This window comes from Pelobates fuscus, chromosome 1 (assembly GCF_036172605.1).
Source record: "Pelobates fuscus isolate aPelFus1 chromosome 1, aPelFus1.pri, whole genome shotgun sequence".
Classification (NCBI taxonomy): domain Eukaryota; kingdom Metazoa; phylum Chordata; class Amphibia; order Anura; family Pelobatidae; genus Pelobates; species Pelobates fuscus.
In genome coordinates this window covers 94,915,016-94,930,553 of record NC_086317.1, presented here as the reverse complement: position 1 = coordinate 94,930,553, position 15,538 = coordinate 94,915,016, and the positions used below count along the sequence as shown (strand labels likewise).

General features: G+C 43.6%; 1 protein-coding gene across 2 annotated transcripts in view; it reads left to right on the top strand.

The window, feature by feature from the left end:
* Positions 1 to 31: 31 nt before the first annotated feature.
* APOO (apolipoprotein O) overlaps positions 32 to 15,538 on the top strand; it is a 94,149-nt gene continuing 78,642 nt past the window's right edge. For both annotated transcript variants that reach the window (XM_063450096.1, XM_063450095.1), the window contains exon 1: positions 32 to 137. In XM_063450096.1, coding sequence (XP_063306166.1) covers positions 129 to 137 — 9 coding nt within the window. In that variant the 5' untranslated portion in view covers positions 32 to 128. The remainder of the gene's footprint in view (positions 138 to 15,538) is intronic.

Genomic DNA, 15,538 nt, shown 5'->3' with positions numbered 1-15,538 from the left:
TGGGGGGAAGTTTGGGCCGCTCGAGCCGCCGTCCCATCCTCAGACTGCGACGCGTTGCTAAGGTCTTTCTGTTGCTAAGGGAAACGTGGCCTAACTTCCTCCAGCAGCCTGACCTCCCGTCTGCTGTCATGTTGAAGGTGAGAAATGAATTGAGTGTGTGTCGGATTGGCGGGTAATAATAACTGATAGCTTGCCTTACTTACATGGTACAGAGCCGCGGGCTGGCTGTGTCTGGGAGCAGTGAGGGCTGGAAGGAATCAGTATTGATGGTACCCTTCATCACATGTGCAATGACAGAGACACAGGGAGCCATGTGTGTGCAATGACAGAGACACAGGGAGCCATGTGTGTGCAATGACAGAGACACAGGGAGCCATGTGTGTGCAATGACAGAGACACAGGGAGCCATGCGTGTGCGATGACAGAGACACAGGGAGCCATGCGTGTGCGATGACAGAGACACAGGGAGCCATGCGTGTGCGATGACAGAGACACAGGGAGCCATGCGTGTGCAATGACAGAGACACAGGGAGCCATGCGTGTGCAATGACAGAGACACAGGGAGCCATGCGTGTGCAATGACAGAGACACAGGGAGCCATGCGTGTGCAATGACAGAGACACAGGGAGCCATGTGTGTGCAATGACAGAGACACAGGGAGCCATGTGTGTGCAATGACAGAGACACAGGGAACCGTGTGTGCAATGACAGAGACACAGGGAGCCATGTGTGTGCAATGACATATACAGAGAGCCATGTGTGTGCAATGACATATACAGAGAGCCATGTGTGTGCAATGACATATACAGAGAGCCATGTGTGTGCAATGACATATACAGAGAGCCATGTGTGTGCACAGGGAGCCACGTGTGTGCAATGACAGAGGCACAGGGAGCCACGTGTGTGCAATGACAGAGGCACAGGGAGCCACGTGTGTGCAATGACAGAGGCACAGGGAGCCACGTGTGTGAAATGACAGAGGCACAGGGAGCCACGTGTGTGCAATGACAGAGGCACAGGGAGCCACGTGTGTGCAATGACAGAGGCACAGGGAGCCACGTGTGTGCAATGACAGAGGCACAGGGAGCCACGTGTGTGCAATGACAGAGGCACAGGGAGCCACGTGTGTGCAATGACAGAGGCACAGGGAGCCACGTGTGTGCAATGACAGAGGCACAGGGAGCCACGTGTGTGCAATGACAGAGGCACAGGGAGCCACGTGTGTGCAATGACAGAGGCACAGGGAGCCACGTGTGTGCAATGACAGAGGCACAGGGAGCCACGCGTGTGCAATGACAGAGGCACAGGGAGCCACGCGTGTGCAATGACAGAGGCACAGGGAGCCACGCGTGTGCAATGACAGAGGCACAGGGAGCCACGCGTGTGCAATGACAGAGGCACAGGGAGCCACGCGTGTGCAATGACAGAGGCACAGGGAGCCACGCGTGTGCAATGACAGAGGCACAGGGAGCCACGCGTGTGCAATGACAGAGGCACAGGGAGCCACGCGTGTGCAATGACAGAGGCACAGGGAGCCACGCGTGTGCAATGACAGAGGCACAGGGAGCCACGCGTGTGCAATGACAGAGGCACAGGGAGCCACGCGTGTGCAATGACAGAGGCACAGGGAGCCACGCGTGTGCAATGACAGAGGCACAGGGAGCCACGCGTGTGCAATGACAGAGGCACAGGGAGCCACGCGTGTGCAATGACAGAGGCACAGGGAGCCACGCGTGTGCAATGACAGAGGCACAGGGAGCCACGCGTGTGCAATGACAGAGGCACAGGGAGCCACGCGTGTGCAATGACAGAGGCACAGGGAGCCACGCGTGTGCAATGACAGAGGCACAGGGAGCCACGCGTGTGCAATGACAGAGGCACAGGGAGCCACGCGTGTGCAATGACAGAGGCACAGGGAGCCACGCGTGTGCAATGACAGAGGCACAGGGAGCCACGCGTGTGCAATGACAGAGGCACAGGGAGCCACGCGTGTGCAATGACAGAGGCACAGGGAGCCACGCGTGTGCAATGACAGAGGCACAGGGAGCCACGCGTGTGCAATGACAGAGGCACAGGGAGCCACGCGTGTGCAATGACAGAGGCACAGGGAGCCACGCGTGTGCAATGACAGAGGCACAGGGAGCCACGCGTGTGCAATGACAGAGGCACAGGGAGCCACGCGTGTGCAATGACAGAGGCACAGGGAGCCACGCGTGTGCAATGACAGAGGCACAGGGAGCCACGCGTGTGCAATGACAGAGGCACAGGGAGCCACGCGTGTGCAATGACAGAGGCACAGGGAGCCACGCGTGTGCAATGACAGAGGCACAGGGAGCCACGCGTGTGCAATGACAGAGGCACAGGGAGCCACGCGTGTGCAATGACAGAGGCACAGGGAGCCACGCGTGTGCAATGACAGAGGCACAGGGAGCCACGCGTGTGCAATGACAGAGGCACAGGGAGCCACGCGTGTGCAATGACAGAGGCACAGGGAGCCACGCGTGTGCAATGACAGAGGCACAGGGAGCCACGCGTGTGCAATGACAGAGGCACAGGGAGCCACGCGTGTGCAATGACAGAGGCACAGGGAGCCACGCGTGTGCAATGACAGAGGCACAGGGAGCCACGCGTGTGCAATGACAGAGGCACAGGGAGCCACGCGTGTGCAATGACAGAGGCACAGGGAGCCACGCGTGTGCAATGACAGAGACACAGGGAGCCACGCGTGTGCAATGACAGAGGCACAGGGAGCCACGCGTGTGCAATGACAGAGGCACAGGGAGCCACGCGTGTGCAATGACAGAGGCACAGGGAGCCACGCGTGTGCAATGACAGAGGCACAGGGAGCCACGCGTGTGCAATGACAGAGGCACAGGGAGCCACGCGTGTGCAATGACAGAGGCACAGGGAGCCACGCGTGTGCAATGACAGAGGCACAGGGAGCCACGCGTGTGCAATGACAGAGAAACAGGGAGCCACGCGTGTACAATGACAGTGTCGTGTGTGTGTACAGTATGAAAGGTCCAGCTACTCTGTGCTTATAGTGGCAGGAACATTGACTGTGACCCTTGAATATGCTGTGGTGGGGTCACAGTGACTTTCACCTATATATGCAGTTGTGGGGTCAGAGTGACCTATATGTATGCTGTGATGGGGTCAGTGTGACCTATATGTATTCTTTGATGGGGTCATAGTGACTTTCACATATATATGCAATGGTCAGTATACATTGACTTTCACCTATGTATATGCAGTGGTGGCGATACAGTGACCCATGTGTGTGCAGTAGTAAACACACACACTGGCCCATGTGTATGTAGTGGTGGTGACATAGTGACCTACTTGTGTGTAGTGGTGAGGACATGTTCACAATTGTGTATGCATTGGCAGGTATTTAGTTACCCAGTGTGTGCAATGATAGATACACAGAGAGCCATGTGTGTGCAGCAATCAAGGTCCATCGACTCTGTTCTCTCAGTGACAGGAACACTGACTGTGACCCATGAGTATGTTGTGGTGAAGTCACAGTGACTTTCACTTAAGTGTATGCTGTGGTGGGGACACAGTGAATCATGTGGGGACATGACAGTGACCAATGTGTGCCCAGTAAGGGAGACATAGTAAGCCATGTGTGCACAGTGGTAAACACACTGACCCATGTGTGTGCTGTTGTGCTGACACCGTGACGCACTCACAATTGTGTACACATAGGCAGGTACCTAGTGAGCCAAGTGTGTGCAATGTTAGAGACACAATGACCCATGTGTGTGGAGTGACAGGACACCTGTGGCTCCTCTGCTGTGGATATGGAGACAGCAACATGGGCTTACAGGGACAGAGTAGTCCATGCATCTAGTAAATAGGGACACCTATTTTGCAGGTTTAGTCCTGAAGTGTCATGTTTTGCCAGTGTGTTTACTCAAGAGGACACTCAAGAGCCCTAAAGCACATCCACTTGTTGCAGTTCTTTATGTGTAAAGAGTGTGCCCTATGTTTCCATTTTGCAAAAATACAGATTTCTATAGAAATTAGCACTTTTATAAATTAACTTTTTTACACTCCTCTTGCTGTCAAGCAGACTACCGGTCCTGTTTCTTCTAGCTGCTTGGCTCCATGGAGCTAAACTCTAGAGGAGGCAATTGCTCAGAGCCTTTGTCTTGCAATTTCTCATTGAGTTGCATTTTGTTTGTAATTGGAAAGTGTGGACCGGATTATAACAGGAGGGCTTGCAAATGATCCAGACAAGCTATTTTAGATATACCCCCAATGAAAACATGCATAGTTATATGCATTCAAGTTTTCATTAGGGTATATCTACTGAATTGTGATATATTATTTATTTGGGCAGTAAATGTCTCTTTTACGTATATTTTTTTAACTCTGTTGTTTTGTAATTTAATTTTAGACCCAATATAATTGGGTCACACCACCTGTACAAAGGATGCTGGAAAAAAAACAGATGGTAGGGTTTCTGAATCCTGCAGAAATGGTCCATAGATCAGCATCCACACTAGCTCTTGTAAGTTAAATGCCTGCATCCCGTTACACAAAGCAGCATTTGTGGATAACCACGAACGAGCAGGGATTCGTTAACACATCAAGGCGGGGGGAGAGAGAACCCCTGATGTTCAGTTAGGACCCCTGCCGGTAACTTAAAAAAAGTCTGCAGTGGCCTTTAAGAAACTGTAGCCCAAATCCGTGACCATGTAACAACGTCTACGTGTTTCGTCTTGCTTGTGAGACTTTTTCAAGACAAGGGTGTAGGATACTTGCAGAGTATGGGGCATATTGAGAACACTACCAAAATCAGTCCTGGAATCAAGATTCAGTTTAAAAAAAATCAAACATCTCAATATACTTTTTATTATTGAATATTTAAAACACATTAATTGATCAATATTATAACCAAAATAACCTTTGTAAAAAATCATTACCCATGACTTGCTGAAAACATACAAATGTTAGCGAAGCAGACAAAATATGCAAAACCAAAGAAACCTTATCATTAATATGAAACCAATATGCCGATAAGTACAACTATGCACATACTTGAATGGCTAAGAAAAATAAATAACAAGGGGAATAAACAATATAAAAATATATATAAAATGATGAATAAAGAATAATAAATACAAAAATTATATTTAAATAAAATCAAGCTCCTCATTTAAATCATAAGGCTTTAGGGTATTTAGTGTGAAGATCCATCTGGATACGGCAGCGACAAGGGCTTTTTGCTGGATTCCCCAATAAGAGAGATCCATTCTATCCCCATAACTGCGATAAGGGAAGGATCACTGTTGTGGACCAATTTAAAATGACAAGCCACGGTAGATTTTGTATCTTTGTGTAAAATAGCTAACCGATGCTCCCTGAATCTCGATTTTTAGGGGCCTAGTTGTCTGCCCCACATAAAGTAGACTGCAGGTGCAAGTTAGCAAATAAACAACAAGAGGTGAATAACACTTGATCCTATGGTTTACAAAGTATTTTTCCTCCCCTAGTGTGGTTCTGAAGTGGATTGCACTTTGGCTGATAAAATTACAAGTGAGGAATCTAGTCTAACCACAACAAAAATTCCCAACTGCCGTGCTCAGTCTTAGGGAAATCATTTATAGGTATAAATTTGGAAGGTAAATTTAACCAAACACAAAAGTGATATTATGGCGCTTATTTGGTTGTAAAGTTCAAAGCTGCTGGAAAACACTCGATTGGGCACTCCACAAACCCAACAAATAAATCGAAAAACACAGAAAAACAAATTGTTTAGGTGATACACCCGCCACCTAAAAAAAACAAGTGAGAGTGCCGCGCTATAAAATTTGTAAAGCACTTACCCCGCAAAGCAGATGTAGGGGGATAGTGTTATATATACAAACATGAAAAGAAGAAAAAACACAAATAGTGTAACACTGATAGGATGTGAATTGGTGTTATATATATATCGTATCCAAACGCACATTTTTCAGAGCTTTTTTAGATATAGGCTCTAAACATCACACTTGTATGCATTTCCCAGGTGGCAACCAGACCTTTATGCTCTCCGGCTTTTCAATGGGATTTCCAAATTGTGATATCCACAACTGAAAAAAAATTAATAGTAATAGAATCTTGGTGTAGTATTTTTACATCCACATTGATAATAGTTCACAAAAACCATAGGAAAATTTGCTCACCTTCTTCAGAGCCTGTAAACCTGGCTCTGAGTATATTAGTATTGTGTCAACTTTTGGGGTGACACTTCCCCTTTAAATCCAGGAACCAGAGAATATCAATGCACCAGGATAGAGGTGTATATATAAAGGATACACTATTTATTTAACAAACAATTATATTTAAAAACACTTATACATAAATAGTATAAATGGTTAAAAGTTACTGATCCATTTCCTCTATCCTTCGCCAAGACGCGTTTCACCCTCCCTGGGCTTTCTCAATTGGCATTTACTTTGCATTCTTCCTGGTTCCATTTTAAAACCTTACATGATCTGCTCCTTTTTTCCTTTCTAGCCAATTGTATTAGACCTTTTTTCGATGTTCTTATTGGGCATAATTGTCACCTCATGTTAATCTGGTATGGTGACGTGTTTTCATCTTGTCCGTCACGTCACTTCCAGTTCTTCCTCCATACTACGAAGACCATGATGCTCTATGCTGTGAGGAAATGCGTGTCGGTTTATATGCCGTCACGTTACTTCTGCTTGCAAACATTTGACTACAACAACCATCATGCCTTGTGGTGTTTTGAGGATTTCTATCAAGCTATTGTCCATGTTATATAGTCCTCAAAATAAGTTCTAAGGTGTCCCCAAAATGGATGATGTGAATGAGGTAATAGGAAAAAAGTGAGACAGATAAGAAAGTTATAAAAACATTTAACTATAGATCAAGTTACTAATTTATATTATTATAGTTAGACCCCTTTTTTATTTATTACTGATTATATATTGTAAGGAGACAAATAGTAAAACAATTGGTGTATGTATATCTATATTTCTTAGCTTATAAATTAACTTCAAAATAACGTCTAACTATAATAATTTTAATAACAGTTTAGGATTTGAATTAGTAACTCGATTTATATTTATGGTTTTTTTTTTTTTAGTTGCCACTTAGTCACAAACACTGGCCAAAGTTAGCGCTCATATTTATGTTTTGAATGCTTTGCAAAAAAAATGGCCTTTCCCTGATATCATCAGCATTGTATGTTTGCTGCTCTAAAAATATTTGCATTCAGTGATGTCTCACAAGTTCCTCCCCATGTTCACGTTTGTTAGTATTTTGGAAAGTGACAGGGTCAAATATAAGGTTTGCCAATCTACACATTGACATTTTCCAGATTGGTTATGTTGCCTATGAGATTGTATGTCAGCCCAGTAATGTGAATTGCCCCCATCATGGCATACCATTTGAAAAGTTTGTGACTTTGTGGCAACTAAAAAAGACTGAACATACCCCATTTGCAATTGCAATACCTTGGGTTGTCTACTTTTGCAAATGGTATGCCATCATTGGGGTAATTCTCATTCCTGGGCTTCCATATGGTTTCTAAGGCAACAGTCTGGCAAATTTCAATGTGTTTAAACTGCAAAATGTAACGTGCTACTGTTGTACTCCTGAGACCTCACTGAATACAAAGGTGTATTTTATTGCAGTAAAAGGTGTATTGCAGTATTATGACATTCATAGTTAAAATGCCATGCAGAACTAAAAAACAAAACATTTCTTAATTTTCACTTTTTTAATTTTATTCACATTAAATTATGTTTTATATATGAATATTTGATGTGAAATGAAAGCCATGTTTCTTCTGAACAAGATGATATATAATAAGTGTGGGTGCACTTAATATAAAAGCGGTAAATTATGGTTGTACAAAAATATAGTCAAATTCCAGGTTTTGTTTACGTTTTGTTTTGATCACAACATGTACAATTGCATCCGTCCTTAACCCCTTAGCGACCGAGGACGGTTTAGGACCGTCATCGGCATTTTTGCATTGCCGACCGATGACGGTCCTGAACCGTCCTAATGGTCTTATGTACTTACCCGATCGGCGGTGCTCCCGGTGTGGGGAGACTGCCTGCAGCCCAGACAGTCTCCCCATGGTGGATTAGGACCCCTGGGGCCATGTGATCGCTCAACAGAGCGATCACATGGTCACAATAGGTGTCCATGTGTCTGCCTGCAGGGGGACTGTATGTGCTGACAGGCAGTCTCCCTGCATGTGTAAAATCATTAAAAATAATTAAGTTAAAGTTAATAAAAAAAAATAATAATAATGTATGCATATATATTTAAATTCTACGTGCGTATTTATGTAATATTTTTACATAATTAAGTAATTTTATTAATTGCAATTTGAGGGACCTGCCTGCCAACCCAGGCCGAAATTCCAGAGAATTTAATTTGCTAGCACTGTATTTTACCCTGTAACTTTCTATGACACCCTAAAACCTGTACATGGGGGGTACAGTTTTACTCGGGAGACTTCACTGAACACAAATATTAGTGAATCAAAACAGTAAAACCTACCACAGCGATGATATTGTCTGTAAAAGTGACTTTATTCCCATTTTTCACACACAAACAGCACTTTTACTGATGATATAATTGTTGTGATAAGTTTTCCTGTTTTGAAACACTAATATTTGTGTTCAGCAAAGTCTCCCAAGTATAACAGTACCCCCCATGTACAGATTTTGAAAGTTACAGGGTCAAATATATGGGTCAAATATTTTTACATTGAAAATGGCCAGGTTGGTTACGTTGCCTTTGAGAGCGTATGGTAGCCCAGGAATGAGAATTAGCCGACCCGAATATAAGCCCGAATATAAGCCGAGGCCCCTAATTTTACCCCCAAAAACTGGGAAAACTTATTGACTCGAGTATAAGACTAGGGTGGGAAATGCAGCAGCTACTGGTAAATTTCTAAATAAAGTTATATTAATTGAATATTTATTTGCAGTGTGTGTGTGTGAGTGCAGTGTGTGTGTGTATGAGTGCAGTGTGTATGAATGCAGTGTGTGTGTGGGAAATGCAGCAGCTACTGGTAAATTTCTAAATAAAATTAGATCCTAAAAAAAATATATTAATTGAATATTTATTTACAGTGTGTGTATAATGAATGCAGTGTGTGTGTATGAGTGCTGTGTGTGTATGAATGCAGTGTGTGTGTATGAGTGCAGTGTGTGTGTGTGTGTGTTGCAGAGCCTTGGTGGGGGGTGGCCAATTTTTTTTTATTTTTTTATTATTATAATTTTTTTTTATTATTATTATTTATTATTATTTTTTATTTAATTTCATTATTATTATTTTTTATTATTATTTAATTTCATTATTATTATTAATATATATTTTTTTCGTCCCCCCTCCCTGCTTGATATATGGCAGGGAGGGGGGCTCTCCTTCCCTGGTGGTCCAGCATTGGCAGTTCAGTGGGGGGGGGAGAGGGGGGCTGGCAGAGAGTTTACTTTCCTGTCCTGCAGCTCCTGTCAGCTCCCTCCTCCTCCGCCCATCAGTTCAGCTCTTCTGTCAGCTCACACTCTAAGTCTCGCGAGAGCCGCGGCTCTCGCGAGACTTACACTGGGAGCTGACCGAGGTGCTGAACGGACGGCGCGGAGGAGAAGGGAGCTGACAGGAGCTGCAGGACAGGTAAGTAAACTCTCTGCCAGCCCCCACAGCCCCCAGTCTGTATTATGGCAATGCAAATTGCCATAATACAGACTATTGACTCGAGTATAAGCCGAGTTGGGGTTTTTCAGCACAAAAAATGTGCTGGAAAAACTCGGCTTATACTCGAGTATATACGGTATAATTTGTATAGGAACAGTAAATGAGAGAGCGGAAAATTACAGCTAAACACAAACACCACAAAAGTGTAAAAAGCGGCCTGGTTGCAAATGTACATCGCAAAAACAGTCCAGTTCTTAAGGGGTTAAGTAAACTGCCGTTGTTGAACTCCTGTTGTGCATCAGTGCAGTCACCTGTTTGAAAACAATCTGCCTGAGGTCCTAGCTTTTACTTGCCAGCATCTTTTTATAACCCTGATTATATGGACAGGTGGAAATTTCCATTCAGAGGTTATTATTGAACTGGCTTGCAGAGTTCAAGTTGATTGAGATTCGTTGAAGAAAACACTAGAGGGCAGTAATGTATTTGCAAATGATCACTTCAAGGGTTTATGATGTCATAATAGCTTGCCGATACACACAAAGCTTTTTATTTGTCATGTGTTTTCATGCTTGTTTATGGTATATACTTTTAATACTAATTCAATTTATAAATTTAAAAAATACATTTAGTTTATTAGTTTAATACTAGTAAAATAAATTGCTGAATTTATAACATTACACTGGATGTAGGGGCTATGACCTAAGGCTGCCCCTAAGCATATTTCCAGACACAGTCGGAGTTCCAGTTTACAATATATCCATGTGTTTCAGGCAGATGGCTACTTCCAACTGCATGTGAAAATATGTACAAAATCTTAAATATTACAAAGTATTTCACTTGTGCACAAATCAACTTCCAGACAATTACGGTAATTCTTAACCATTTTAAGAATGGAAGCAATTGCCCTAGAACGGTTCTGAATTAAAATAAAACTTAGAATTTTAGTCTGTTCAACCATAATTGACCACTTTCATATTAAAGGACCACTATAGGCACCCAGACCACTTCAGCTTAATGAAGTGGTCTGGGTGCCTGGTCCAGCTAGGATTAACCCTTTTTCTGTAAACATAGCAGTTTCAAAGAAACTGCTATGTTTACCTGTGGGTTAATCCAGCCTCTAGTGGCTCTCTCATTGACAGCCGCTAGAGGGCTTCCGCGCTTCCCACTGTGATTTTCACGTTGAGAAGACACCAGCGTCCATAGGAAAGCATTGATAATGCTTTCTATGGACTGGCTGAATGCGCGCACGTCTCTTGCTGCGCATGCGCATTCAGCCGAGGAGGAGGAGAGTCCCCCGCCCGGCGCTGGAGAAAGAGGTAAGTTTAACTCCTTCCTCTCCATCCAGCCTGGCGGGAGGGGGACCCTGAGTGTGGGGGCACCATCAGGGCACTATAGTGCCAGGAAAACGAGTATGTGTTTTCCTGGCACTATAGTGGTCCTTTTTTTTTTAATTCTTAATTTTTTACGTGCTTGAGAGTTACAGGCATTCTCGCTTCGCCACGACAGCAGAGGCAAGACAAGTTTGAACAGTGGTGGCAAATAGGCAATACTGGCACATATTTTTGTTATGAGTCAAGATTGGTACATGTTTAAACTTAGATGCATAATGAATAAAGAAAACAACATATCAATTAGCTAACAAGTTTGATAGTGTATGTAACTAGCTTAGCAGGGTATGCTGCACATTTTCTATAGGTACACAGGGTGATGCTATTACATGTGAGTAACCAGTTAACTTTGCTTGTATGTTATGGATCTTCCGCTAGCATGCTATGTGGACATTGCTAAATCTTGTGTGTTCTCTGGAATAATGCTTAACTATCTAGGCATACGATTGTTTAGCATATACTTAAAGTCCTGAGAGCAGTCACTTGTAGCTTGTGAACACCCCAACGCCTCGGCGGCTTGCAGCTGTAAAATCCCATTCCGCAGAGGGGGATTGGTTAGGCTTTGCACCCTCAACGATACTCAGGCTGTTTCCTCATGTCTTCTCTGCATGGGGTCACTTGTGGAGGTGGGAGGTTGGTAAGGCCCCTCATGGTGAAGAGTTCTCAACAGCCGCTTTTATAGTGGTCCTTTTAGTACACCCACACGTATTATATATAATTTTGTTCAGTAGAAACAGGGCTTTCATTTCACGTCAAATATTTATATATGAAACAATGTAATATAAATAAAATCTAAAAACAAATTTCGAAAATTAAGACATTTTATTTTTCAAGTTCTGCATGGCATTTTAATTGGGAATTTCGTAAACTGCCTTCACTTTAAAACACATATGTTTGTATGCTGTGATGACACACGTGTACAATGATGCCCCCCCATGTACAGGTCTTATGAGGTTTTGGAAAGTTACAGAGTGAAATATAGGGCTCAAAGTAAATTATATGGTATTTCTGCTGGGCCATTTATATATATATATATATATATATATATATATATATATATATATATATATAATTTTCATTCCAAGTGTATTTTGATGTATATTATATGATTTTGTTGATTAACCCCTTAGTGACCGCGGATGTACAGGATACGTCAGACCGTTGACGTACCTTGTACGTCCATGGCAAATATCATGATCACTTCCAGCCCCTCTAAGAGCATCCTGCAATAACCCCCCTCACTGCCGGGCCACCGGGTGATCGCTCCCCTGGCCACCTGGGCCACCGGGTGACCGCTCCTTCCGATGCTCTGCCTGTGTGCTGGGTGCCTCAAGGGATCGAGGCACTCGGTAAAATACATTTAAATAAAAAATACAATTCAAAAAATAAAAGATCGGTCTTCTTCTCCACTGGGGGGGAGAAATAGGCTAAATAGGATGCCGTGGACCATGTGAAGTCTCCCGTGTATAACAGTACCTCCCATGTACAGGTTTTATAGTGTTTTTGAAAGTTACATGGTCAAATATAATGCTTGATTTTTCGTTTTTTCAATTTGCCAGATTGGTTATGTTGCCTTTGAGAGTGTATGGTACCCAAGAATGAGAATTACCCCCATGATGGCATACCATTTGCAAAAGAAGACAACCCAAGGTATTGCAAATGGGGTATGTTCAGTCTTTTTAGTAGCCTCTTAGTCACAAACACTGGCCAAAGCTAGCGTTCATAATCGCTTTTTGCATTTTTTTTTTTTTTTTTAAATTCTTTATTTTTGTAGTGCAGGTGATCACAGATTGTTGTCACACGCCACAACAGCGTTCATTTACATAAGGTTACAGATGCGTTAAACAGTGGCATAAGGAACTTGCACAAAATTTTTGTTTTTTGTTATACATGCTTAGCTAGACGATTTGTGTATATGTTAGCAATCTAGTTGTCAGACGAATATTACTTAGTGTTGAGTAAGAGCATGCAGGTTTACGTATACAATAAGCGATTAGCTACACGCTAGTATTGACATGAGTGTCCCAGAGTCTCTCCCCCCCCCTGCCCTGACAAAACAATATCGCCCAGTGGCCCAATAAAGTATACAATTTAAGGCAATCAACTTAATTGCAGGATGGGTTAATCTGGCGTATGGTGAAGCATTTCAGGAGCTCAGATGCTTGTCTCCAGACGTTAGGTTCAGCTGTGGAGTGTCCAGAGAGGGTTAAGCAGTTCTTAACGGGTGCTGGAGTAGGATAAGTCACTATCGCAGTGCAGGTCCCCTCTCATGGGGTCCGACGGCTGGCTCATCGGTGAACGAGTCGCTTTGCCATGCGCCTGGTGGATTGAATAGCAGTTTCTCCCAGGTGAGGTGGATAGTACAGGGCAGGTGTTGCTGCGTTCCGTGCTCCACCATTAGTCTCGGCTGGTTGAGCGGGAAGTGCTTTCCCTTGTTTGCAGGTTGGAGCTTGGCGGCCATCTTGGGCCCGACATGCGGACTGCAGTGCGGGCGGGAGACCCAGGGTGCTGGCTTGGTAGGTTGGGTCTCAGAGGTATGGACCGGGATCACCCCCCCGGTCCATAGGGGGGGGAACGGGGCCGGCATCCCCGCGGGTCCGACTCTAAGCCCCGAGCAGTATGCGGCAGGGCAGCGGCCGTCTGTCCCGCTCGCCTCTGGAGTAGGCCTCAAAAAGGGTCGGATAGGTTTCTTCGTCCAGGGGACTGTAGCCCGTAGGGCCAGCCTCGCCCTGGGCCCCAGGGCTCTCTGCCCGCCAAGGGCCACCGCTGCCGGCAAGTTTTTGCGAGAAATTATGCTTAAAATTGCCTTTTCACAGGCTAGGCTGTAGGAGCTGGTCTAGCATGCGACCAGCCGGCTCGGCGGTCCGGCCCCGCCCCCCCCCGCTTTTTGCATTTTTAACACTCAAGCAAATATAAATTCTTACTTTGGCCAGTGTTTGTGACTAAGTGGCTACTAACAAAAACTGGACATACCCCATATTGAATACCCTGGGTTGTCTACTTTTAAAAAAAAAAAAATATGTACATGTGAGGTGTGATTCAGAGATTTATGACAGATAACAGTGTTACAATGTCATTATTAATACATTTTAAAAATAAATATTTTGAAACAGCAATATCCTACATGTACTTATAGCTCTATAACTTTTCAAAAAAGCTAAGAACATGTTAACATTGGGTATTTCTAAACTCAGGACAAAATTTAGAAACTATTTAGTTGTTTTTTGACAGTTGTAGATGCGTAACAGATTTTGGGGGTCATCATATTTTATAAAAAAAATTTATAGTAAATTTTCTGATATGATGGAAATAATGGTATGTTTATAAAGACCATTAATGTTGAGAAAAACTGTATATAATAGGTGTGGGTACGGTAATTGAGTAAGAGAAATATTACAGCTAAACACAAACACCGCAGAAATGTAAAAACAGCTCTGGGCCCAAACAGTAAGAAAATTGAAAAGCGGTCTCATCACTAAGGGGTTAAATATCGGGGGAGCTGCCTGACAACACAATAATTGTCCCACTGCTCCAGTTATCATCTCTTAATAGAGATACATTAGTCAAGTTTTCAGTGTCTTCATGTAGAATGCAGGACCTCAACAGGAATCCCCTATAGTGGCTGTCTGTGTGAAAACCACTGGAGGTGTTCCTACAACTCAATATAAACTTTTATTTTTTCAGGAACACTACAGAGATCGTTTATTTGCTCCAGAGCCACCAAATTAAGCCATGGAAGTTCTGGTGCTTAGAAATGCAGGCCTGTATAGAGCTGTAAATGCAAATACTAACTTAGGATCTTTAGGGAACAATGGAAAGATGTCATGAATGTGATCGTCTATGTTTTTTTATTTTTTTAAATTTGGATATATCTTTTTCATATTATGTTATGGTTCTTTTTATTTTATTTTTTACTTTACAATTTATGCTAAGGGCTTACATACATGAACCCCCTTCCTCCAAATGAATTCTTATGTAAGCAGCACATCTAAGAACAACACGTCTTGGCTTGAAACAGCCATAATGTGTCTATACATTACTTGTAATTTGAAATCGTGTTATCACAGGCAAACAAATCTGCTGTAAGTTGTATTTACAGAAAGCTATTGGTCTAGTTCCTTATAGGAATTGACCTCTTTTACCAGAACTCATTGAGAAATTCTCGTAAATATAGCTCATATTTAATCTTTGAGCACTGGTTGTATTGATAAGACTTTTGTGTTTTTCTCAGCCTCCTGCTTAACCCCTTAAGGACATTAGTAGTCCTGTCATTACGACCTGTCTATATGGCTTTAGGGAGTAATAACACATCCTGCAGATTTGGTGTGAGCAGAGTTAAATCCCTGCTCACACCAGGAAGTCCCAGGTATCAATAGATACCTGGAGCTCCCCTTAGCCTGCTGTGGCCATTTTTAAGGCCCCAGACTTTTAGATGAGCTGCTTGTCGAGCTGGAAGCCAACAATGCAATCAGCTC